Below are 27,217 nucleotides of genomic sequence, written 5' to 3'. Positions count from 1 at the left end.
ATAGAAAGGATGCTCTTCATGCATTGGAAAAAGTGTTATCCGATATAGGTCTGCATGGAGGTGATGTTCATATCACAAAGGATTTTAAAAAGTCTACCAATGGCAAGGAGGTACCAATCAAGCCCTCTATTGGTGGTGTTAAGGCAAGAAGATTCTTGTCTCGACCCAAACACAATAGTAAGCAAGTAAGGCAAGGTAGAACAGTTTCAAGGATTAGTTATGGATTGTGGAAGCAAGTCCATAATGCCGTGAAAGATCATGAGGCAGATGGGGAAGCACGAAATGTGAAGGCAGAGGTGTGGAGGTCTCTTGATCAACTCTTCATGTTCTGTGACAATGTAACATGGACAAAGAGTGATTACAAGAACTTTGAAGAGACAATAAAACATTTTGGGAAGTCAATGAAAGACGCATGGACAGCCTGCAATATAACTCACTACATGGTAAAGTGATGTCTTCTTCTTTTACTTAAGTGTGATCCTCTTTTCTTTTATAACTTACTATGCATTCTTATGTCTTTGTGAAAACAGCATATCATCTACAACCACCTTCCCTATTTTGTCAAAAAGTATGGATGCCCAGCAATTTGGTCTACCCAAGGCATGGAGAAGTCTCACTACATGGCACGTAATGCATTTTTCAGACACACACAACACTATGGAGGGAGTCAAAAGGTAAATAGTCTGAAGGAAGTCTTCCAATGGTTTTACCGAGGTATTCTACAAAGGCTGCATGCTAAAAGAAAAGTTGCTAGCTCCAAAGTCAAGCTTGCTTTTATTCTAGACCAACAAAAGCAAAGACGAAGACAAACTTTGGACAATTCAATGGCAGCAAAGAGACATAGACAGTGGAGGGATTCGAAGATATTTAGAAACCAATGGACAAGTAAACATGAATAGCAGTTTGTAACTTATTGGTGTTATGTCCACATGTTTTCAAACTCAATCAATAGATTTTTATTCTGTGGAACAAGTGACTCTTGGTGTAATGCCTATATGTTTTGAGACTCCATCAAAAGTATTTCTTTTGTGAAACATGTGATCTATATTAACAAGCATCAATACATCCATATATTAACACACAAAAAATTCAATCAATACTACTTAATTATGCTAGACATACTGTTGATCCTTACCAATAAAGTACTAAGTGTCAAACACTTTTAGAAGCTTTTGAGTGTGGGAAGAGTACTGAAGTGTCGTACGGTGATGGGACAAATGCAAAAGGGTACTGATCGTCCGTACGGACAAGGAACTGATGAGGATCAAAGACTTTGTACAAATCAGTTCAACTTCAACATAATGTTTGTGCTATATTTGATGACTAAATCCTATTACTCCCAAGGCTTGCGAGTCGGAACTCTCTTTTTGAACTTGATTGGACTCTTTTTCTTCCTTATTGGCTTGATGTCGACTTTCTGTTTATCAATGCTTGCCTCTGTTGCTTGTCTGAGAGGGGTATCCTTGTCTTCAGCTATCTCCACGTGTTCTTCTTCTTGGATTGTGTGGCCTGATGCAATCATGGGTGGCTCTCGAAACCTTATGAGCTTGTGTTTTCCATAGCCCTCTAGACATTTGGGCTCCTTAACACCACATGCTAATGCATAAGAAGTGTAAGACAAAAAGTAAGAGGCCCTAGAGGCCTGCTTATTCACATAATCCCCAAATATATCTATGGCGGACAACCTCTCTATTAAAATGATCTTTTCCTTTTGCCATTGATGTTAATGAGACTAGGATAAGTCACATGGTATACCTTCTTATTGTTGTAGATAAATAAAAAGTCCTTTGAAATAGAACCTTCTGTCTCAAATAGAATGTCATTGCGCAATTGAGCTAGGGAGCAACATTGTCTTAATGTGATATTGACTAGCACATCACCATTCTCAACAACATCAATATCAAGAAGTTTATTTTTTGCACCAAAAGAATCTTCATCTTGATCCATTAGGGTTTAGGGTTTAGGGTTTAGGGTTTAGGGTTTAGGGTTTAGGGTTTAGGGTTTAGGGTTTAGGGTTTTAGGGTTTAGGGTTTAGGGTTTAGAAAAAATAAACTTCTTGATATTGATGTTGTTGAGAATGGTGATGTGCTAGTCAATATCACATTAAGACAATGTTGCTCCCTAGCTCAATTGCGCAATGACATTCTATTTGAGACAGAAGGTTCTATTTCAAAGGACTTTTTATTTATCTACAACAATAAGAAGGTATACCATGTGACTTATCCTAGTCTCATTAAGCACTGCTATTAGTTTACTTTACCCTATTGTTTCATATTGCTTTTTTGCAGGTGCTCAAAAGAAGAGAGAGATCAATAAAATGCAAAGACATTGAAAATTTGAAAATTGAGATAACACAGACTCCATAAACAAAGGTATTATATTCAGAAATGTAAAATTCTGTACAGAAGTGTTTAATTACATATGTAGAACATATTCTTGACAACAATTTTCTATTTATCTACAGGCTGATCTAGAGGCTGCTCTACATGGTCCAATCTCACCGTATCATCTTTATTTGGAGAATCTACTTTCTGTTGCTCCATCTTGTCGTGTACAGTCTCTTGGTGCTGCTCCATTGTCTCCTCTACTGCCCCTGGAGCATCTGTTTGCTGCTGCTCCATCATTTCCTCAATAACATCAGCAGCAGAGCAGGTCCTTGTTCTTGTGGCTTCTCCTCATCAGCACTAGGTCCTTGTTCTTGTGGCACCACATCTGCATCATCTGTGTCATCAAGGTGTATGACACCTTCTCGGACTTTAGAGCTCTCACCTAACTCGACAGTAGCTGGTACAATAGGTTTGGGGAAGGCATACTTCAAAAACTTCCAAATTATATCAGCTCTGAAACTATACACATAGCTCGAGTTGAAGCTATCTTCTCTCATCTGCAATGAGATATGATGATTTAGAACACTTTGTACCAATATCAAATTTTTTGAAGCTAAATGAAAATTATTTTTTCTTACAAGCTCTGGCTGTCCTATCTCAAAATAGCTTGAAAGTATATATTTGGCACTAATCAGCACTCTCCAGCCACCACAGCTACTTGAATCATCTTGTTGTGGTGTCTGGATAGTTGGAAAGATATGTTAGAAACTGTTAATGTCTAAACAAAATAAAATTATTCAATAAGTTCAAAGGCATAGCATAAAATAGACATCAGTAGAGGGAACAACTTTCTACCTCTAAATCTATTGGCTCTATTGAATCCAAAAGATTGACATTAGGAGGACACTGATCCAATGCATCTAGAAGTCTTCTAATACAACTGCAATACATATAATTCAGTTAGTGTGCATTAAATCCAAATAATGAAGTTTAAAGTTAAAAATAGCACACAAACCACTTACAATTTAACCTCTCTGTGTGTGTTTCTAAGAGAGTTGAATAAAAAGCATTGCTTCTGCTGGATGTCAATAGAAGCAAAGCTCCAGTGGTCACTGCATAAGGAAAAAAGTATTAAGAAATCAAAGGCTACAAGAGTACTCAATCTTGAAGGAAAATCCCAAAAGAAGCAGCCACACACATACTTGTTATGGTATGGAAGTAGCAAAATATCAACATGATCAAAATCACAGTGTCTGAACCAATTGGAAATATCCATGGGAGTTTCCTTTGGATCTCTTAACTTGAAGGAAATTGCAGGATCAATAATATAAACTGTATGCTATACAGCATGGTTCAGCCAGCTTCTCATCATGCTACATTGGACAAAACAATAATTAAGGTAAGGTGTAAGGGAGGAGGTACAATAAGGATTGTTTTGCAAACAAATGTAAAATAAAAGACACTTACTAGAGCATTGCAAGAATGATAGTATCTGAGCAATACTCATTCTTATGAGCCAATGCTGCCAAGCATGCTTTTGTCAAGTCAAAATTATTCTCTGAAAAATCATCTTCAATATGGACAACTATGTTAGGGCCCAGCTCCTGCAACCTTCTCTGTATCTGTAGCTCCATTTGTACAGTCTCCACATCTATAGCAGATTTGGATTCTTCTATTTGCTGCTTCAGTGACTCCTCATAAGCAGCTTTCCCTCTGCTCATTGAGTGGGTCACTTCAACAACCTTCACCTTGTCTGCCTTCAATTTCCTTGTAGGTGGAATTAATAATATATCTCTCATTTTAATGTCCTGCCATTCCACAGGATGGACCAGCTTGTCATACCTCCACCTCACTCTGGACAATGTGTTGAAGTCCTTGGCCATCAGAGTTACCGTGTGAGCATGGGCTGCTACAAGCATTGCATCTTCAAAGTACTTCTCCAAGTAATCCTCTGCCATTTCCTGTAAGGAAAGAATGGCAGTCCTGTTCCACCTGAAACCAAGGTGCCAGCTATCACAAATTTCTCTCACTAGCCTCTGAAAAGGTGCCTTGGGGATTGCAAAGCCTATAGCTTTTTGCTGTTTCCTGATCTCCTTTAGCACACCAGTAGAATGCTTTAACCTCTTGGACTTTTGCTGCAGCATGCTCATTGGCTTCCCCTTCCTGCCATGTGCAACTCTTCCTTTTGGAGGCACACTAGATTCCTTGACATCAGCCCCAGCTGCTGCTGCTGCCTGCAAGCCCTGGCCCCTTGCCAGACCTCCTTGCAGTTGCCTTGGTTCTTGCCATCACTCTGAAAAGGTCCATACAAAGCAATAGAAAAATATTAGAAACATGGAGAACATAGAATGATAAAAGAAGGAGATGACAAAATGGATAAAGCAAAATTGAACAATTTGCAACAAAACGCGATTATGATGATTTGAAATTTTTAACAGCTCAAAATCGCGTTTTTCTGCAAATACTTGAAACAACATGCTATTGCATCCCTATAATGAATTCTCTATCTTTTCAACTATAAACAATATGTATTGAGTTTATAGAAGAACTATGCAGCCTTGAATAGCCTAGAAAGTTACAAAATCATAATAAAATGGGTGGATGAAGAAGCATTTTAAAATTTGCAACAAAATGCGATTTGGACTATTTTGAGATTTCTAAAATCCTCTCCTCGCGTTTTGCTACAAATTCTAGAGACAGCATACTTCAGCATGCCTTTAGTCATTTCAGTGTGTATGCAGCTTGGTGCAACATGGATTGATATGGACATCAAGAAGTGATAAAACTCTCATTCAACAGGCCCAAATAAAAAGTCTTCTTGCTTCTACATGCAGTGGAGAAAATCTAAAAAATGCATATAACATTTATCATAATATGTAACCTACATCACATCAATCAGTTCCTTACCCTAATATACTATTAAACAAGAAGGAAAGGAAAAATATTTTCTTACTAACCTGGAAGCTATCTGCAAGTGTGTTGTGCTGATGATGAGTATCCTGTGCTGGGTATTAACCTCTGCTACTGGATGCTGATGGTGTAGAGTAGGGAGGTAGAGATGCAAGAGAACTGAGTTAGGAGAGTAGATTATTACAAAATACAAATAAAGGAGTTATTAAATACCACACGTGTGAAATATAGTCGTTTTTTAACACGTGTGGGTCCCACCAGATCTTTTGGAATTTGAAATTTGTGGGTCACTTTTTGCCTTGGAAATTGTGCCAATCATGATTTCATAATTAGATCCATTAACACTTTTCCCTCCCCGTATTCCATCCCTGCCAGCACCCTCCCATCATCCTTTTCTTTCCCACTTTGATCACTTTCTACCCAACACACTCCATCCACTCTGCAACCTGTCTGAAGACTACTACCATTACCAGATCTCCAGGTTACCAGTGCTACAGCTCAGTTTTGGAAGAGAGCAGGAGAATCTCCAGGGCTATTCCAACAGTATGGAAGAGGAAAAGAAAGGTCAGAGATCTATACCCTTTCCAATGTTTTCTGATATATATTTCTTACATCTGTAGAATTCTTGAATCTCAGTGCTTAGAAATCTAGCAGATCACCCTAGGATTTGATTAGAGATGGATATGAGTAGGATTTAGAATTTTGCAACAAAATGCGATTATAGTGGTTTACATTTTCCAAATGCTCCAAATCGCGTTTTCCTGCAAATTCTGATATTTGTTTTAGTTTTTATTTTTTCCTCCTTCTTTTAATCTCTTTTGCCCTTGGGAATTCCTCCTAGTATCATTTACTGTCCTGAACATTGTGAGATATCCCTAGCATTTGATTGGAAATGGATGTCAATAGAAAGTTAGAATTTGCAACAAAATGCGAGGAGAGCACTTGACATTTTTCAAATAGATCTGCATCGCGTTTTGTTGCAAAGTCTTGTGTCTCTTTTGGTTTTTACTGTTTGCTCATTGTTTTGCTTTCTATGTCCATGGGGATGTCTTTCTTGATGATGAGAAAGGCTTTTGCTTTGGAACAGTTGATCCTCAGGCCCCTCCTTTCAAGAGGAAGCTAGACTTTTCTGCTGCTATACTCAGACCACAGCAATCACCAGGTGATTCATGTGTGCTTATGAAGAGTTTTGTTTGGTGATATCCTATACATTATCTGATTGCATATGTGAGCATATAGAATTCATGTTATATAAATTTTGGTTCAGGCAAAAGCAAGAGACTAGAGCAGAAAGGTGAGTCTTTCCTTTCAAAACAAAGGGAACCAGAAGAGGACAAATCTCCAGATTTGCTCCTATTTGACTTTCTTCACAAGTGCAAGGCTCAGAGGAACTTCCACATATACTACAGTATTTTCAACAGGGAGTTCACTATGAGCTCTCTTTTGGACCATCACAGAGATTTCCTTTCAGACCATTGGGATACCTTCAAACAACTGACAGAGGCAGGAAGGATTGTGGAAGGTGAAAAGGTCTTTGTGCATTTAAATCATATTGTCTCCATTGACAAGCTGAGGTACCATGTGAATAGAAGGTTTGACAGCCTGCCTGAGAAATATAAATTCAGCTGTAACTTGCACACCAGAAAGTGTAGAGTGCTTGAGGAAAACATGGCATTCCTTATGTACATTGTCTTTCAACAGCAATCTCTAGAAGAGCAAGGACAGGAGACTGAAGAAGAAGATATATCTGTAGAGGAGGTAAAAGAGGATATTCCTATGGCAACAGATATGGCATAGCAGGAAGAAGATATCAACCTCGAGGATGAGGGGCTGCAAGTGGCTGCTCTTGACCTTGTTCAACTGAGGACTGAAACTCTTAGGGCAGCACAGCCAGTTGAAGATTTTGATGTTCAGAGCAGCAACTATGCAGTGCCCATGCTTCCAGGTGTCTTGATTGGTGGTAAAGATTATGTTTTCCTCCATGATATAGAGTGTATGTTCAATTTGAGGGAGGACTATGCCATTTCCCTTATTGCCCAAGCTTCAAGGCTTGACAAGGAGGTTGGCATAGAGGATGACCATTCACTGCTAGCTTTGGAAACAACCTTTGATCCTGCAGAGGCCCTTACTATTTGTTTCAAAGAGGCTGAAAGTTTCCAAGAGCCAGATGAAGCTGCCTTCCAGCTCACCCAGGAAGCTATGAATCTCTCATCACTTCATAAGGAAAAACTTAAAGAAGAGGCTGGACTGGAGGGGAGAGGAATAAATCTTTGGAAAGATGAACTTCTTGTTGCTGATGAAAATGAGAGGGTATGATATTATTACTTCAAATCAAATACTTTATCTTGTGTTTAAATGTTTTGTAGTTATGTATCATTGTCTCACTATAATCTTTTGATACATGGCAGCTACAAATTGAGGATGACACATTCCTCCAGAGATCAAGTGGAAGCAGGCCGGCTGGGTTTGGCAAAATGTCAAGCCTAGCTCATTATATTCATGATCTAGGCAGTGCTAAGATCTTGATTTACCATAGGCAGTTGAGCAACAATGGAGAAGCCATTGTTTACTTCTTTAAATGTTTGTCTAGGGTTTTAGGTGGACATGATCTTCCATGGCAAAAGGAAAAGATCATTTTAATAGAGAGGTTGTCCGCCATAGATATATTTGGGGATTATGTGAATAAGCAGGCCTCTAGGGCCTCTTACTTTTTGTCTTACACTTCTTATGCATTAGCATGTGGTGTTAAGGAGCCCAAATGTCTAGAGGGCTATGGAAAACACAAGCTCATAAGGTTTCGAGAGCCACCCATGATTGCATCAGGCCACACAATCCAAGAAGAAGAACACGTGGAGATAGCTGAAGACAAGGATACCCCTCTCAGACAAGCAACAGAGGCAAGCATTGATAAACAGAAAGTCGACATCAAGCCAATAAGGAAGAAAAAGAGTCCAATCAAGTTCAAAAAGAGAGTTCCGACTCGCAAGCCTTGGGAGTAATAGGATTTAGTCATCAAATATAGCACAAACATTATGTTGAAGTTGAACTGATTTGTACAAAGTCTTTGATCCTCATCAGTTCCTTGTCCGTACGGACGATCAGTACCCTTTTGCATTTGTCCCATCACCGTACGACACTTCAGTACTCTTCCCACACTCAAAAGCTTCTAAAAGTGTTTGACACTTAGTACTTTATTGGTAAGGATCAACAGTATGTCTAGCATAATTAAGTAGTATTGATTGAATTTTTTGTGTGTTAATATATGGATGTATTGATGCTTGTTAATATAGATCACATGTTTCACAAAAGAAATACTTTTGATGGAGTCTCAAAACATATAGGCATTACACCAAGAGTCACTTGTTCCACAGAATAAAAATCTATTGATTGAGTTTGAAAACATGTGGACATAACACCAATAAGTTACAAACTGCTATTCATGTTTACTTGTCCATTGGTTTCTAAATATCTTCGAATCCCTCCACTGTCTATGTCTCTTTGCTGCCATTGAATTGTCCAAAGTTTGTCTTCGTCTTTGCTTTTGTTGGTCTAGAATAAAAGCAAGCTTGACTTTGGAGCTAGCAACTTTTCTTTTAGCATGCAGCCTTTGTAGAATACCTCGGTAAAACCATTGGAAGACTTCCTTCAGACTATTTACCTTTTGACTCCCTCCATAGTGTTGTGTGTGTCTGAAAAATGCATTACGTGCCATGTAGTGAGACTTCTCCATGCCTTGGGTAGACCAAATTGCTGGGCATCCATACTTTTTGACAAAATAGGGAAGGTGGTTGTAGATGATATGCTGTTTTCACAAAGACATAAGAATGCATAGTAAGTTATAAAAGAAAAGAGGATCACACTTAAGTAAAAGAAGAAGACATCACTTTACCATGTAGTGAGTTATATTGCAGGCTGTCCATGCGTCTTTCATTGACTTCCCAAAATGTTTTATTGTCTCTTCAAAGTTCTTGTAATCACTCTTTGTCCATGTTACATTGTCACAGAACATGAAGAGTTGATCAAGAGACCTCCACACCTCTGCCTTCACATTTCGTGCTTCCCCATCTGCCTCATGATCTTTCACGGCATTATGGACTTGCTTCCACAATCCATAACTAATCCTTGAAACTGTTCTACCTTGCCTTACTTGCTTACTATTGTGTTTGGGTCGAGACAAGAATCTTCTTGCCTTAACACCACCAATAGAGGGCTTGATTGGTACCTCCTTGCCATTGGTAGACTTTTTAAAATCCTTTGTGATATGAACATCACCTCCATGCAGACCTATATCGGATAACACTTTTTCCAATGCATGAAGAGCATCCTTTCTATTTCTTTCAGGACGGAGTTTCCAAGCAAATCCAATATACAAAAATACCAATTTCTCAATAATTCGACATAGAGCATGCAATGTGCATATGTGAACATTACATAGTGGAATGTCAAGAATGGCCTTGAAGTCAGGGTCAACTTTATCTCTATTAGGTGCTCTCTTCCACCATTTAGAATCCATTACTTGCGCTGATTCTTTGCAGTAAAGACAAGGAGACTTTGAGTTACCTCCTTTACTAACGTTATACATGCACTTAAGTGTTTTAAGATCCCCCGCCATGTGCCACTCTACTTGAAAATCACCTTTTCCTGCAACATGGAGATTCTCTCCTTGCACTTGTCTTTTAATTATTCTTGGTATTTCCGTGTGGTGAAACACCCAATCTAGTGTTTCATGGTCTTCTGTCTTTACCTGTGATTATACAAAACAAAAGTCTTACTATAAAAGATTTGAAAACATTGACTAAAATCAAGTACGAAATAAAAAATGATCATACCTGGAATGAGCCCAACCACCATATGTGTTTCTCCGACTGCACACTAAAATACTTCGAATTCGCTTCATTCAATGATGTATCAAGTGCTCCATTCATCAATGTGATAGTAATCCTTTCCATTTTCTTTTCCTTTACAACCTCACACTCATCCAGTTTGATAACAAATTTCAAAATGCCTTTGCACTCTTCAAATGTTATTCCATAAAACTCGACCATTCTTCTTTGAAGTTGTTGTAGATCTACAAATATATTGTTCCAAGGGTCATACACAGTGGTTCCTTTAGCACCATGAAATATTTCTTCAATATGGATATATGGTCCAATAAACTCATCTATACTTTCATTCAAATGACCTCTTATCTTCCACACTGTTGCTGGATTTGGCAGTAAAACTCGTTTAATCCTTTGATCTCTCAAAGTTGAGGATATCGCATGGAAAATCGAACTATATCCCTTCCTGCTAACTCCACTAACATCAAGAGCCTCTTGGATTGTAGTACCATCAACTTGATTATTGGATATAAAGTCCTCTACAACATTGCGTTTGATTGTTTTGTATTTTTTTTCTTCAATCAAACCTTTTGCTACACCACAAGAAAGCAATCCTTTCATTTGTTTAACTGGAAGAAGGTTGGGATCCATATTTTCTTTTGCAGGCTCCAATAATTTCCTATAGTAACAATATAGTAACAACACAATATGCCTATATTATTCAACACTTCCAATCCTGTTTTGCATTAATGGACAAAATAGATATAGTCATTTGAGAGCATTTTTGAGTTTAAAAAATAAAAAATTGCAAACTAACCTTGCTTCCTGAATTCTTCGCTTGCATCCCCACCAATCCCAGCCTTCAAATTTGCAATGTTATTAATCTTCCTACTTCGTTGTCTGTCTCCAAGCATGGTTCTCTTCCTTCTTGATCTTGTTAACTCTTTTTTACTCTTTGAATGCTCCTCAATTTCATTCTGCAATTGCTGCTCCAATTTTGCACGAATAGCTATCTCTTGAATCGTGGCTCCCTTTTCTTGTAGGTACATTGTTTTATATGTTTCTGTAAATGCAGACTGCGCTGAAATATAACCAAGAAGTCCATTTTGTCCATCGCCCACAAACCTCAATAGTGTGGTTGGATTGACAAATGGAGGTGTAGAGTTTTGTACTAGACATTTTGGATATATACTTCCATCACACCATAAGTCAATATGTTGGAGCCCTTCTCTTCTCATATTTTCCCGTTGTTGAGCATTTAGCACCGTATCCTTTCGTCTTTTTTGTGCTGGAGCATATTGTTCTTCTAAGTCGATGTGAAGATGATATAATCGCTTCTTCTGAGATTGTAACTCACTAGTATCGGCCATTTTTGTGCTTCTGAGGTTGCAAAGTTGGCTTGTCAATCTCATAGTCTTTTTGTAAAATGAATTGTGGAAGTGTGGCGGTATCCATACAATCATTAAGTTCAGTGATGGATTCTTTATGAGAGGCCTGCACCACACGTCGTCAAAAGAGATGCGAAATCTTCGAGAAATAAAAAAAATTAAGGAGATATTTAATGCAAAATCGTGTTAGTTAGACAAAAGATTATCTTATTCTTTTCTGAACTGACAGTTCAGTGGTCCTTACTGACAGTTCTGAGCCACGTTTCCATATTTTATTATTTTTGAGATCTTTTAGGAGAGAAATAAATCGAAAAATAGTGAATTTCTTACAGGGCCCCAAAATGAGCTCCGTTTTTTCCTAATGACATATCACCTCTCCATACCACTACTCTGCACAACCATAGGTGAATCTCCCAACTCACCGGGACCTCCCAATGCATGCCAGGTGCTACCTAAGCACGTTGATAGCTACTGGAATGCATTGGATGCTCCAAATGCATGCGGGGTGCTACCTAAGCACAGTGAAAGGGTTTGACATGCATTGAGACCTCCCAATGCATACAAGGTGCTACCTAAGCATGTCGATAGCTACTAGCATGCATTCTTGTCGGTAGCTATCGACATGCACTCGGAGCTCCCAATGCATGCAGGGTCTGTTGTTGGAGCTATTGCCTAAGCATGCCGGTACAACCTAAGCATGCACTCAGAGCTTCCAAAATGCATGTGCCTTTTCACGATTGCTTGAATGCCTCCACAAACCACATCCTTGAAATATTTTGAGAGAAGCTATGGAGGATTAAATACGATGATTATCATGATTAATTATGCATAGTGAAACTCATAAATAGAATATTAATATTAATCACATCTACATGTAATAATGGCAACATAATGATATGGAAATGAGAGTGATTCTTGCATTAGATGATTGCCTCTTTAAATAGAAAAGAGTACATTAGATTGTGTCCCAAATCCATGATTATGTGATAATTAATGTCCTTAGAATCTTTCCTCAAATGTAGCTCCATAAAGTAAGCAAGTACCCCCTAATGATCAAGACCATGAATTTCTCAATGTAGAAGATGTTCCACGAGTCCCTAGAACCATTCCTCAAATGTAGCTCCATAAAGTAAGCAAGTAGGGCCCCTATAATCAAGCCCCTGAATTTCGCAACCTAGGAGATTCTCCATGAGTTTCTCAAATGTAGCTCCATGAGTTTCTCAAATGTAGCTCCATAAAGTAAGCAAGTATCCCCTATAATCAAGCCCCTAAATTTCTCAACCCAGAAGATACTCCATTAGTTCCTTTCACCTAACTCGATGAGATCTTTTTCATTATTATTGATTGGTTATATTGGATTCTAACACTTGAACCATACGACCCCTAGCTTTTTCTCTTATCATTCCATTAAATTCAATATGCCCAACAATGTGTTTTTTAGAAAATGAGAGTGATTATTGTAATACATGAGTGCCTCTTTAAATAGGCAAGAGTACATAAAATTATGTGTCACTAATCCAAGATTAGTTGATAATTAATGTGTCTCTAATCCATGATTAGTTGAAACTTAATGTCCCTAGAATCTTTGAAATTCCTCAAATGTAGCTCCATAAAGTAAGCAAGTATCCCCTATAATGGAGCCCTTGAATTTCTTAACCTAGAACATCCTCCATGTGTTTCTGTCACCTAACACGATGAGATCTTTTTCATTATTACTAATTGGTGATATTGGATTCTTACCATGAACCATACGACCGTTAGATTTTACTCTATCATTCCCATTAAAGTCCATTCGTCCAAAAATCCCTCCCTCAAATTAAAGACCCTCATCTCTGGGAGTAGTCAAAGGGAAGCCACATAGCTTGATCGCCTCCTAGTGTCAACACCTATATTTCCCCCATCCTTTTACTCTCTCATAACTTTGTGACACACAATGGGGTGAGCAAAAAGGCTAAAATGCCCAATCAGCATAATCGACAAATTTGGCTTGGTGAGAGGCCTCAGTATCTTTCAAAGGTTCTTCTTCTTTTTTGTTTTCTTCTACAATGTGGGAGAAATCTTCTTCTTTGTATAGTAGTCTTTGTTAATATAATGACCTGGTTTTCCACAAAAGTGGCATTTGCTATTATCCTTGGCTTAGAATTTGACCTTTGATGATGTTCCCTTGATCCATGATGTATTATCCATGTCTTTGCTTGATCTTTCTCTCTTCTTCTAGAAGAGTAGCTTCAATGTCCACAAGCTTTGGTGGGGGCAAGTTAGTGAGAGTTATGACCACAATGCCATAATCTTTTTGACTACAATGTTACTATATTCTTCAATATCCACTTGAGTAGTTAAGCTTTTCATATAGTTCAAATGTGCAAGATTAGAATCTCCATGTTTCATTTGGAGTCCGAAGAACTTGATGAGGAGACTAATCTTAGAGCTCTCTGCTTGAGTACCAAAGAGTTTGGCTAACTCTTACCAAGCTTCACATGAAGTATATTTCCCATCTATGTGATGGATATAATTGTTGTCACTTAACCCCAATGCTATGATGGCAAGTACCTTCTCATATTTTGCTAACAATGTAGCCTCAGCATCTCTAGTTGAGGGTTTCTCTTCCTTTCCTTTCATAGTGTTCCATAAACCTTTCTTCATTAAAGAGAAATTTATCTTTGTCTACCATGTATAAAAGTTATTTCCTTCAGGTTTATCTATATTGATTTGAGTGTCCATGAGGGAAGGCTTTACCTATGATAAGGTAGTGTCTAACTCCAAAACAAAATGATTTTCCCTAGACTCAACTCACTAGAAATTACCTTCACTATACAAATGCATGTTATGACATAGAAAATCTGACAATCCAAATCCCTTAGCATGTGCATGGTAATATGGTTTTAATATTTCTTTGGGTTTTGTTTGCTTGATTTTCTTCTTGGCCTTGAGGCAATTTTTATTGTTTGACTCACATTGAGGAAGGCATTGTTGAGACAAACCCTGATTCCCACCTCCCTCCCCTTTCCCCTTTCAAGTACAAAGAGTTTTTAAGACTAAATAGCAATGAGTTAAGATGTGGAAACATAGTCTTGAATAGCTAATTATTGAGATTAGTGATGTTAATAACCAAGGATTAGCCAAAAATTACAAATTTGATGCAAAATGCAGTGTCAAGAGTTGAGAGGCAAAATCAATGAATATAACACCATAAAACTCTTGCCCTTGGTAGAGTTGAATGCCCCAAGTAATCAAATGTGGGGGAATGCACCCATTTAGCTACTGAAATTACCAAAAAAATTTATGATGCCTCCTACTCTACCATAGTCTTGAACGAGATCTCGGCGGTAATTTTGAGAAAAATAGGCATCACGAGCATGTTTATAGCACTGTTGAAAAACCTCGAGGTCAACTCCGTTTTAAGAAAATAGGTAAATTTTGTCTAATTTGTAGAAAAAAGGGAGCCTTCTTTGCAGACACGATTTTGTCTAGCTCTGATGGTGGTTTGATGGATTGAATCACCTAGGCTGAGTGCCTATGAGTTTAGAATTTTCTCATATGATTGATTTTGGCGTTAATGCCATAATTAGATGGTTGTAGATCCTACACTAGATAGAGGTGTAGGTAGAGCTTAGACCATCACTAGTAATGATGATTTAATGGTATTTGTAAACATTAATCCTACTAACAAGTTTAACTAGGATCAATGCCTATGCTAAACCCCAAATCTCATACCAATGGAGAGAGGATATGGAGGATTAAACACAAAAATTAGCATGATTAATTATGGATAATGAAACTCATAAATAGAAGATTAATATTAATCACATCTACTTAGCATAATGGCAACATAATGATATGGAAAATGAGAATGAGTCTTGCATTAGATGAGTGAACACCATATTAAGGAATTTGGGAAAATCCCATTACTTTGGGAATTTCTTTTCAATCTACTTTTTAATATATCTTGATCATACCAATTCTAAAGTTCTCAGAGAATGTGGATTTAGAACCTACTCTTCAAGAGATTTCCAACAATATGTCACATGAGGGGGTTTTTGGCAAAATCTTAAAAGGGTTCACTGTGCCCCCAATGTTTGATCTTGCAAAATGGGAATTGGGATTTTTCCAAACTCCCTGATATGATCTTAGTGCCTCTTTAAATAGGAAAACTTACATCAAATTATGTGTCCCTTGTCCATGATTAGGTGATAATTAATGTCCCTAGAATATTTCCTCAAATGTAGCTCCATAAAGGAAGCAAGTATCCCCTATAATCAAGCCCCTAAATTTCTCAACCTAGAAGATGCTGCACAAGTTTCTTTCACCTAACAGGATGATATATTTTTCATTATTACTGATTGGTGATATTGGATTCTAACCTTTGAACCATGTGACCCTTAGTTTTTTCTCTAACCTATAATTCCCATTAAATTCAATTTATCCAACTTTATTTTTTTGAAAATGAGAGTGCTTCTTGCATTAGATGGGTACCTCTTTAAGGCAAGAGTACATTAGAGATTGTGTCCCTAATTCATGATTACGTGATAATTAAGGTCCCTAGAATATTTCCTCAAATGTAGCTCCATAAAGCAAGCAAGTATCCCCTATAGTCTAGCCCCTAAACTTCTCAACCTACAAGAAGATCCACAAGTTCCTTTCACCTAACAGGATGAGATCTTTTTCATTATTACTAATTGGTGATATTGGATTCTAACTTTTGAACCATATGACCCTTAGCTTTTTCTCTAACTTATCTTTCCCATTAAAGTCAATTTGTCCAACAATCCCTCCCTCAAATTGATGACCCTCATCTTTGGCAGTAATCAAATGAAAGCTACATAGTTTGACTACCTCCTGGTGTCAACACCTATGCCCCCATCCTTGGACTCTCTCCACTTTTAGATTATTTAGTTAAAAAAATAGTGAAATCCAAGTTTCAAATTGTGACATACAATGGGTGAGAAAAAAGGCTAAACATCCCAATCAGCATCGACAAAGTTGGCTTGGTGAGAGGCCATAGTATCTTTCAAAGTTTTTTATTCTTCTGTGTTTTCTCCTACAAGGTTGGCAGAAATATTCTTCTTTGTGTAGCAGTCTTTCTTAATATAATGACTTGGTGCATTTGCTATTGTCCTTGGCCTAGAATTTGACCTTTGATGATGATTCCTTGAATGTATTCTTTGTCTCTTTGACCTCCAATGTCGGAAAGCGCCCTGTAGTTGGCCATGTTGGGCAGATCAATCAAAGCATCAAGCACACATGCCTGTGATGAAGCCGTGAGGTCTTTGAAATAGGAATGGAAGATTGCATGGGCACGACGATGTGCCCCTGACTTTGATAGTTCTTTCCTATCCACACGAAGGGCGCCCAAAGGAGGGGGGGGTGGGTTCTTGTAGAAGAGAGGACTCAAGAAGGGCGGGTTCATGTGGATTATCTAAACTAAGGGGTAGTGGAGGGGAAGAGGGCGAAGGGAGAGGAAGTGAAAGAGGAGGAGCAAGGCTTGGATCATCGCCAACGGAAGGTGTTGCTCGTTGACGTGCTCTCCACTCTCTCTTTCTCTCACGAGCTACCCTTCTCCTCTCCTCCTCTTGAACTTGGTGGATGGGGGGGAGTCTAGTCCTATCACGTTTCCGACTCCTACGACTTTGAGAACCCATTCTCAAGGAAGCTAAGAGAGAAAATATTATAAAGGCTCAATGATGGGATAGTACTAGAGATAAGTGTGGGATAGTACTAGAGATAAGTGTGGGATAGTACTAGAGATGTGTGATTATATAGGAAAAATAGGTTATCCACTTCAAATCTCATTGGATTTCCTATCTAAGATTGATTGGATAACTAAGATAAACATAAAGATAATTAAAGATAAACTATTATCCACTTAAAAATTAATATTATTTATAATATTTATTAACAAGTCTAAATATTTATCATTACTAGATATATAAATATATCTTTAAAGATATCTTTTATTTTATAATTATATAACTGCTTTTTTTAAATAAAGTATTTTTTTTAAATTTTATTCAAAGGTTTATTCTACATAAATTTTTTTTAAGAAATATTAAATTAAAAATTTATTTTTTTTAAATTAATAATATGATCTTTAATAATATTTTTATTGATCTAATCCCAAAATATAATCCTTTAAAATTAGTGATTTTAAATTCCTTTATTTAATAAGTTACATATATTTTATTATTTAAATTTCTATATTCTATTTCTCTAAATTACTAAATTAACTTTTCCAAAAATATGTTTTTGAAAAAAGAGGGGAGGTGGGAAGGAGATGCCACGTGTCACAAGCGTGCATGACACATGGCATTCTCTTGACATGTGGCACTATTATGGTTGATGTGGCAATTCCATGATGTGGCATGCCATGTCACCATGTGCGAGGTGGCATGCAAAGGTGGCAAGATGATGTGGCATTAATGATGACTAGGATGATGAGGTGGGGAGTCAACTAGGTTGACCATGTTGACATGGAGGGTGGAGGTGGCAAGCTGAGGTGGCAAGCTGCTTATGTGGATCCTCTCGATGCTCATGTGGACATAAAGTGGCATGCATATATAAGATTTGTGCCTACCCAAGCCTCACACATGGAATGAAACCTAAGCTATGAAGTTTACCAAGCCTAGATTTCCAAACCTAACTAGGATTGGTTTTAGACTTGAAAAGGGAGAGTGGACACAATATGGGAATTTTCACTTGGGATGATTGAAAATGGACCTTTCCATACTCAATTCAAGCCAAATTTTTTTTAATAAATTCATGGCAACAAGAGTATTGATCCCTTGAGTTTTTAGATTGAAAGATTCAATATTTAATTTTCTATAATTAAATTACTATTGATTTAATGGGCCTCTCACAGTCATAATAAATTTTCCAAAGTAAATCTACAAAAATCCAACCGTTAGATTTCTAATTTTAATTTATACCCACATTATACTAATCTTTCCCAATCTAATCATCACTAGATCCATACAATTTGAGCATTTTAAATGGTAGATGTGGTGGGAAGATAAAATAGTATGTTTTTTAACAATTCTAATACATTTTAAATAATATAGAAATAGTAGAACACATCAAAAATTACTCGATAAATCAAGTTAAGCTCTATGTTATTTGTATTTGTGATATGCAAAGTGGGAACATCATATGAGTAATAATGTAAAAGTTATAGGCAATTTACTCACATTCACTGTACCTGTCTAAACCTAGGACAGGGCCTGTATACAAACTTGGTTCCCAAAGAAAAGGGGATTTGTAATTATTGGATATTCGATCAGATTATAGTTTTAGGTGCCCAACTTTGCATATGATGTTTCGTTAGAAGACCTTGAAGTGAAACTCCTTGGCTAACTATGAGAGATTGGCTATTCTTCTTGGAAAAATGCCTGTTTTTCAGCTAAAGCCAAGGGTGCCCACTACATGAAACTAGATAATCTCATCTTGCAACCACCCTCATAAACTCACTTTTAATGAAAGCAACATTTTGAAATAAAAATAAATCTTTTATGCATCTTTCTATGCATAATTTTAATTTTAATGAGAATAACACTTTTGAAATAAAAACAATCCTTTATGCATCTTTCTATGCATCAAACCAATTTTAATGAGAATAACACTTTTGAAATAAAAATGAATCTTTTATGCATCTTTCTATGCATAAAATCAATTTTAATGACAATAATACTCTTGAAATAAAAATAAATCCTTTATGCATCTTTCTATACATAAAACCAATTTTAATGAAAATAACACTTTTAAATTAAAAATGAATCTTTTATGCATCTTTCTATGCATAAAATCAATTTTAATGAGAATAACACTTTTGAAATAAAAATAATCCTTTATGCATCTTTCTATGCATAAAACCAATTTTAATGAGAATAACCTTTTTGAAATAAAAACAATCCTTTATGCATCTTTCTATGCATTAAATCCTTTATGCATCTTTCTATGCATAAAATCAATTTTAATGAAAAAAATACTTTTATAATAAAATTTCCATTATGCATCTTTCTATGCATAGAAATTAAATTCAATGAAAACAACACTTTTATAATAAAATGTTCATTATGCATCTTTCTATGCATAGAAATTAATTTAAAAAATTAATATCAATGATATCCATGCATACTCATAGGTGAATATATACATGGAGTAAATAAAAATATTTTTTTAAGAATGCACAAACAAAGGGGATTACTCTTTTAGAATAACATAAAAATAAACTTTATTTTCCACAAAATTCAAGAAAATTTTACCATAACCTCCTTTGTATGGCTGACCATTTTTTAATTTTTAACATTCTACTTTCAATTTAAAATTATTCCCAATTTGAAGTAAAGTACTCTAATCTAGTCAATTTTCACTTTCTAGTGAGTAAACAATAAGAAAAGTTTAATCAATTTATTTGTTACTCATTCTAGAATAAAGAAAGGCTGAATTGTAAAGGAAGAGAAGGGGATGGTCTTTTCATCAAGGCATAGCATCAGAATTTAATTTAATCAACTATAAAAAACAAGAAGATTAACAAAACCATAGATTTAAAATTTAAAAGTAAGAAGAATTTAGCTTACATAGAGTTTGTAAGCTTTCCTTTGGCTTGAGGGATTGAGGGTTCTACTCTTGTTTGGATCAAGAGTGGCCACTAATTTCTTGGAGAGGATTTAGTCAAAAACAATTGAATTATCAAGAGAATTCAATGTAATTGGCTCTGGGTAACAGTGCATAAACACTATTAACCTTTTACAAAGGGGGAGGCTTCTATTTATAGGAAAAATTGAGCCTCTAACCAGGTAAACTGAATCTAAAATTTTCTAGATCAGTTTGGTCAATTTTTGACCACTTTAGGTTGGTTTAGCTTACTTTTTTAATCTAGTTGAAACACGTGAGAGGAGAGATGAAAATATCTCATTATTTATGAGTTTAAAACTCCTCCACACATGTGCAATAGGCGCCTCCTTCATGAGGGGAGATCCCCACAATGAGGTGTTAAAAATTTGCATCATTTCCTCTAAATATCTCTTCTTTTTTAACTAATAAGCCTTGTCCTTAGTCAACTCTTCATCTTATGTGAGCATTTACTCATTTTTGGGAGATTTTCTTTTATTCTTCAATTTATCTCCTCCCTACAATTGGATTAATCTTATTGGTCCATAGGAACCTTAATTGGAGCATAATTTAAAAATTTATGAAAATCTGGACCCTTAGGTTAAGGTTCTTTTTACTTATTTTCAATTAATTCCAATCGCACATTAGAAAGTTCTTTTTACCTATTTTCAATTAGTTCCAATTGCACATTAGAAAGTTCTTTTTGAATTTCTGTTTTAGGGAAAACCATTTTAGACACTAGAAGGATTTTTATATCCAAAAATATCTCAATTTTGAATTACCTCCCTCTAGACATTTTCTCTCTCTAGGCCAAAACAAGGCAAAACAGGATTTTTCTATTATTTCAGAGAGGGGAATAATTATAAGATCAGAAGGGGAGGTTCTTACACCTACACACCTCAAAAGCTGGAGGGAGGAATCTTATATCCTACCCCACTTAAAAAATGCGAGATGTCCTCATCTCGCAAAATTAGAGGATAACTCTTTTCCTTAAGATCCAACTAATTTTGGGGTTCCTTATAGTCTGGTGCACCCAATAGAATCCTGGGATAAAGATCCCTTCTATAGAACTCATCATCAGATAACAAATTACTCAGATCATATCATTCAAATCCTTATCACAATAATGGTCCATTAGATCGAAATTTCTATCTAAACAGTCCTCCATGTGAATTTTGAATTATACAGATTTTTAATTTGTTATCCCTTAACTTGATCCACTAGGTGGTCAAGTGTTAACATCAATAATCTATTAGCACAATCCACTAATCTCATAATGATTTGCTGAAGTCATTAACGTTATTCAAGTTACGAACTTCATCGTAGGGACTCGCCCCATTCATCCTCATTATGGTTTTGCTCAACTTATTACATTTCAACCACCAAAATTCAGGAATCATCATTTTTCAATCAAAGTCCAAATCAACTCATCAGTTCTCAACCAGAATTTAAAAATCATATCAACCACATTCGAATTCATCATCTAGATAGCATTTATGCTTATAATTTCAAGTCTTAGATTCACTCGTATATATTGCCTAGTAAAGAGCTACAGTTATACCCTCGGTATATACGGGTAGTCACGGTCCTTGGAACTATATGCTAAATACCATCATGTCTAGGTCCCAAGCGAGTTAGGGATTCATGTAATTGGGTACTTCCATCTGAAGATCCAATCACCAATTTATGAATTTTAGTTTGAATAACAATTTTATATGAATTTTATCACACAATTACAACCTTTTACTACTTCTTCATAAATTTTTGACATTTTTGGCTTCTTGGTTGATCCACATTAGCCTGATTTTCTCTGATACCAGCTGTAAGATCCCTGTCCCCACCGCTAATAAATTCAGGGATGCTAGCAGCGGAAGTAGCACTTCTTACATGGGGCAGGGTCCCACACTCGGGGCCTCGCCCAACCACGGATATCTTGACAAGAGACTAATCTTTCGGTTCTTTCAAAACCGAACTCGGAAAAACTTCCCTCACCCAGAAAGCACGTGCGATTCCTCCAAGATAATTTTAATCTAACGTGGTCAAAACCTTAACTAATTGAACTGATCTGACCGAACCCGTAAGTATCAAAGTCAGAGTAAGGAAAAGATTGCACTTGGATCATAGAGACCAACGCTTTTTTCCTCATTGAGAGGCACAACAAAACCTCATTCACAAGATGGTCAAAATGCTTCCCCAGCATTCTTGACATAAAACAACCATTTAAAAACAGGTTATAAATAGAGTCTCTATAACAAACTCTCGTCTTTCCACATTGTTCCACATCGATTCTCATTTATTTCATGTGTATTCCCATTCTCATCACGTCACATTCATTCACATCTCATCCATTCAGACCACATCACACTCACTCACATCACATCTCATTCATTTTACCTCACATCTATCCCGATTCACATCACATTCATTCATATCCATCATATTCACATTCATTTAAATCCATCATATTCACATTTATTTAAATCCATCATATTCACATTCATTCATTTTCATCACATTCACATCCACATATATTTATGACACATCACATCACATTCTTTCACATACACATCTATATCCATTCAATCACATACTCATTCACATATACATTCACATCCATTCTTCACTTGTACATTTACATCCATTTTCATCACATATCATCCACTCATATCCCATATCATCCTGATTCACATGACATCACATCTCATCCATTCATTCACATTTATCTGATTCACATCACATCTATTCACCTCACATTCTCATCACCTCTATTCACATCACATCCATCCATCCATTCATCATCTATCTGATTCACATCTTATCTCATCACATCTATTCACCTCACATTTACATCCATTTTCATCACATATCATCCACTCATATCCCATATCATTCATTTACATCCTGATTCACATGACATCACATCTCATCCATTCATTCACATTTATCTGATTCACATCACATCTATTCACCTCACATTCTCATCACCTCTATTCACATCACATCCATCCATCCATTCATCATCTATCTGATTCACATCTTAGCTCATCACATCTATTCACCTCACATTTACATCCATTTTTATCACATATCATCCACTCATATCCCATATCATTCATTTACATCCTGATTCACATGACATCACATCTCATCCATTCATTCACATTTATCTGATTCACATCACATCTCATCCATTTATTCACATTTATCTGATTCACATCACATCTATTCACCTCACATTCTCATCACCTCTATTCACATCACATCCATCCATCCAATAATCATCTATCTGATTCACATCTTATCTCATCACATCTATTCACCTCACATCTCATCACCTCTATTCACATCACATCCATCCATCTATTCACATCTATCTGATTAGCATCACATCTACTCACCTCACATCTCATCACCTCTATTCACATCACATCCATCCATCCATTCACATCTATCTGATTCACATCACATCTATTCACCTCACATCTCATCATCTCTATTCACATCACATCCATCCATCCATTCATTCCCATCTATCTGATTCACATCACATCTATTCACCTCACATCTCGTCACCTCTATTCACATCACATCCATCAATCCATTCATTGAATTAAAACATAGAATTTAATAAAATTCTAATTTTTGATATAAAGATTCTTTATGCATCTATTTATGCATAAAAATCAACTTCAGTGGGATTAACACTTTTATAAAAATCCTTTTATGCATCTATTTATGCATAATTCAAATTTAAAGAGAATAACACTTTTGAAATAAAATTTAATTCTTTTATGCATCTTTCTATGCAAAAATTTAATTTTAATGAAAGCAACACTTTCGAAATAAAAACAATTCTTTTATACATCTTTCTATGCATAAATTCAATTTTAATAAAAGCAACACTTTTGAAATAAAAATAAATCTTTTATGCATCTTTCTATGCATAAATTTAATTTTAATGAGAATAACAATTTTGAAATAAAAACAAATCTCTTATGCATCTTTCTATGCATAAATTCAATTTTAATGAAAGCAACACTTTTGACATAAAAAATCTTTTATGCATCTTTCTATGAATAAATTCAATTTTTAATGAGAATAATTTTTAAATAAAAATAAATCTTTTATGCATAATTTTTTTTGATGAGAATAACACTTTTGAAATAAAAATAAAAAATCTTTTATGCATCTTTCTATGCATAAATTTAATTTTAATGAGAATAACACTTCTGAAATAAAAATAAATCTTTTATACATCTTTCTATGCATAAATTCAATTTAAATGAGAATAACACTTTTGAAATAAAAATAATCTTTTATGCATCTTTCTATGCATAAATTCAATTTTAATGAAAGCAACACTTTTGAAATAAAAATAAATCTTTTATGCATCTTTCTATGCATACTTTCAATTTTAATAAGAATAACACTTTTGAAATAAAAACAATCCTTTATGCATCTTTCTATGCATAAAACCAATTTTAATGAGAATAACACTTTTGAAATAAAAAAGAATTATTTATGTATCTTTCTATGCACAAAATCAATTTTAATGAGAATAACACTTTTGAAATAAAAATAAATCCTTTATGCATCTTTCTATGCATAAAACCAATTTTAATGAAAATAACACTTTTGAATTAAAAATGAATCTTTTATGCATCTTTCTATGCATAAAACCAATTTAATGAGAATAACACTTCTGAAATAAAATTAATCCTTTATGCATCTTTCTATGCATAAAACCAACTTCAATGAGAATAACACTTTTCAAATACAAACAATCCTTTATGCTTTCTGTCCATAAAATCAATTTTATTGAGAATAAAACTTTTGAAATAAAAATGAATCTTTTATGCATCTTTCTATGCATAAAATCAATTTTAATGAGAATAACACTTTTGAAATAAAAACAATCCTTTATGCATCTTTCTATGCATAAAACCAATTTTAATGAGAATAACACTTTTGAAATAAAAATAATCTTTTATGCATCGTTCTATGCATAAAATTAATTTGAATGAGAATAAAACTTTTAAAATAAAAATAAATCCTTTATGCATCTTTCTATGCATAAAACCAATTTTAATGAAAAGAACACTTTTGAAATAAAAATGAATCTTTTATGCATCTTTCTATGCATAAAACCAATTTTAATGAGACACTTTTGAAATAAAAATAATCCTTTATGCAACTTTCTATGCGCATAAAACTATTTTTAATGAGACTAACACTTTTGAAATAAAAACAATCCTTTATGCATCTTTCTATCCATAAAACCAATTTTAATGAGAATAAAACTTTTGAAATAAAAATGAATCTTTTATGCATCTTTCTATGCATAAAATCAATTTCAATTAATTCCAAATTCACATTGGAAAGTTCTTTTTGAATTTCTGTTTCAGGGGAAACCATTTTAGACACTAGGAGGATTTTTATATCTCAATTTTTATATCAAAAAATATCTCAATTTTAGATTACCTCTCTCTAGACATTTTTCTCTCTAGGTCAAAATAGGGTAAAACAGAATCTTTCTTTTATTTCAAAGAGGGGAATAATTACAGTATCATAAGGGGAGGTTCTTACACTTGTACACCTCAAAAGATGGAGGGAGGAATCTTACACTCTGCTTATAGTTGGATACTCTATATGGGTAGCATCAAAATTGTATTGTACAGTTGTTAACATGGCTTCTAGATGTTTATAAATATTACTGTAGAGTTTTAGAATGCCATAAGGGTGATAGAGAGTGGACTCACATAGGTTTAGATGTTGGTGAGTGTTATAGACCTCTAACCAGCCGTGACTTATGATCCACTGGTAGCTATGTGCTACGACTTCGTAGTTGGCGGGCATCTTTGGAATGTCATCTGGGACAAACAAGTCTAATTTTTTGACATTGTTGTCCAGAATTTCTGAGTTTTAGAGTATGCAACACCAACTACAAAGGTTTAAGATGATAGATGTAGGGGATAGAAAAAGACATCTTGAGGGTTAGTCAATACTAAATCACCCCGCAAAATTTCCATGATTATGGTGGGATTAGTGTCTCTTTCTGTATTTTGCTTGATTAAGGATAGTTCCCCTAGGCCTATATCCTCAGCTAGATTTACGTCATATTGAGGTAAAGATAGGGTTAGTGTAGACAAAAACAAAGAGAGAGTGTGGGGAGGGGGCTTGAGAAGTTACTGGCAACTATCCCAACTCGGGAGGCCCGCTCAAGGAGTAGACAAATTCTTCATTGGGTTCCGAGACCACTGACTTCTTTCTTGTATGGTGTGCTGGCGTTCCAATTCTTGCATGCGGGACTTTGTGTATTTTGCTTGATTAAGGCTAGTTCCCCTAGGCCTATATCCTCAGCTAGATTTACGTCATATTGAGGTAAAGATAGGTTAGTGTAGACAAAAACAAAGAGAGAGTGTGGGGAGGGGGCTTGAGAAGTAACTTCATAAGGTTGGATATTGTTGCAGTTTCTCTGACCATCTGTGCAGCATCCAGTTCTTCAAATCTTCAGGTGGCTTCTTCTTGGGCTCGCCTAGCTATTGCTTCCCTTGCCTGAGCCTCAGTGATCTATTGTAGTCCTTGTGTTGCTAACCGCTCGTCGGTGCCTTGAAGTTGTTCCATGAGTTGTGTCACTGTTTCCTTATGTGCCAACTCACCTCTGTGTGATTCGGCTTGGCATGCAGCTATTGTATCATTGAGGCCTTTGATCTTTTCAGCATGGGCCTTGTTGGTGTGTTCTCTTTCCTGCTGTAGACGTAGTGTCTTCTCTTCCTCTACTTTGAGCAATTCTATTAGTTGTGTAATCTGATCTTGTAGTGCAGCTTCTTTGGTCGTGGCATTGTCCTTGGAAGACCTGAATTTGCTGCACATGCAGTGTCGTGATTTCTTTTGTGTAATTTACTTCTTTTTGGAGTTGTTCTTTTGCTTGTTCTAGCTTGGCATTGAGATTTGAATTCTCTTTGATCTTCTCTACTATTGTTTGGCTCAACACAAGGTTATTGTTCTCGAGCGAGTTATACCTTTTTTCTAGCTCTTTTGTAGCCTTTAAACTCTTCAAAATGACTTCCTTGTGTGTTGACTCTGCTGCTTCTAGGTTGGTCTTTAACTTTTGCACTTGTGTTGATGAATTCTTCACTTGCTGCCATAGTGCATTGTTGCGGTCATG

At 35.8% G+C, this 27,217-nt stretch overlaps 1 protein-coding gene across 1 annotated transcript; it reads right to left on the bottom strand.

Moving 5' to 3' along the window:
- Window positions 1–2,620: 2,620 nt before the first annotated feature.
- On the bottom strand, window positions 2,621–26,922 carry LOC147604437 (uncharacterized). The gene is made up of 5 exons (XM_086794729.1): window positions 26,645–26,922; window positions 3,350–3,439; window positions 3,183–3,267; window positions 2,966–3,067; window positions 2,621–2,884 (listed from the first exon to the last, which is right to left on the bottom strand). The coding sequence occupies exons 1-5, from the start codon at window positions 26,920–26,922 to the stop codon at window positions 2,621–2,623; spliced, it is 819 nt and encodes a 272-aa protein (XP_086650855.1).
- Window positions 26,923–27,217: the final 295 nt, after the last annotated feature.

This window comes from Cibotium barometz, chromosome 61 (genome assembly GCF_041138505.1).
Source record: "Cibotium barometz isolate CiBa-2024 chromosome 61, ASM4113850v1, whole genome shotgun sequence".
NCBI lineage: Eukaryota > Viridiplantae > Streptophyta > Polypodiopsida > Cyatheales > Cibotiaceae > Cibotium > Cibotium barometz.
Note: the sequence above shows the minus strand (reverse complement) of the source record. Positions and strands in the feature narration are given on the sequence as shown.

What these genes read in the sequence shown, in the direction of transcription:
- LOC147604437 (XM_086794729.1), bottom strand. Translation starts at nt 26,922, where the DNA reads ATGTGCAGCAAATTCAGGTCTTCCAAGGACAATGCCACGACCAAAGAA. An exon ending in CTTCAAGGCACCGACGAGCG is followed by an intron (nt 3,440 to 26,644) that starts GTTAGCAACACA and finishes TTCCTTATGCAG; the next exon opens with TGACCACTGGAGCTTTGCTT. An exon ending in ACACACAGAGAGGTTAAATT is followed by an intron (nt 3,268 to 3,349) that starts GTAAGTGGTTTG and finishes TATGTATTGCAG; the next exon opens with TTGTATTAGAAGACTTCTAG.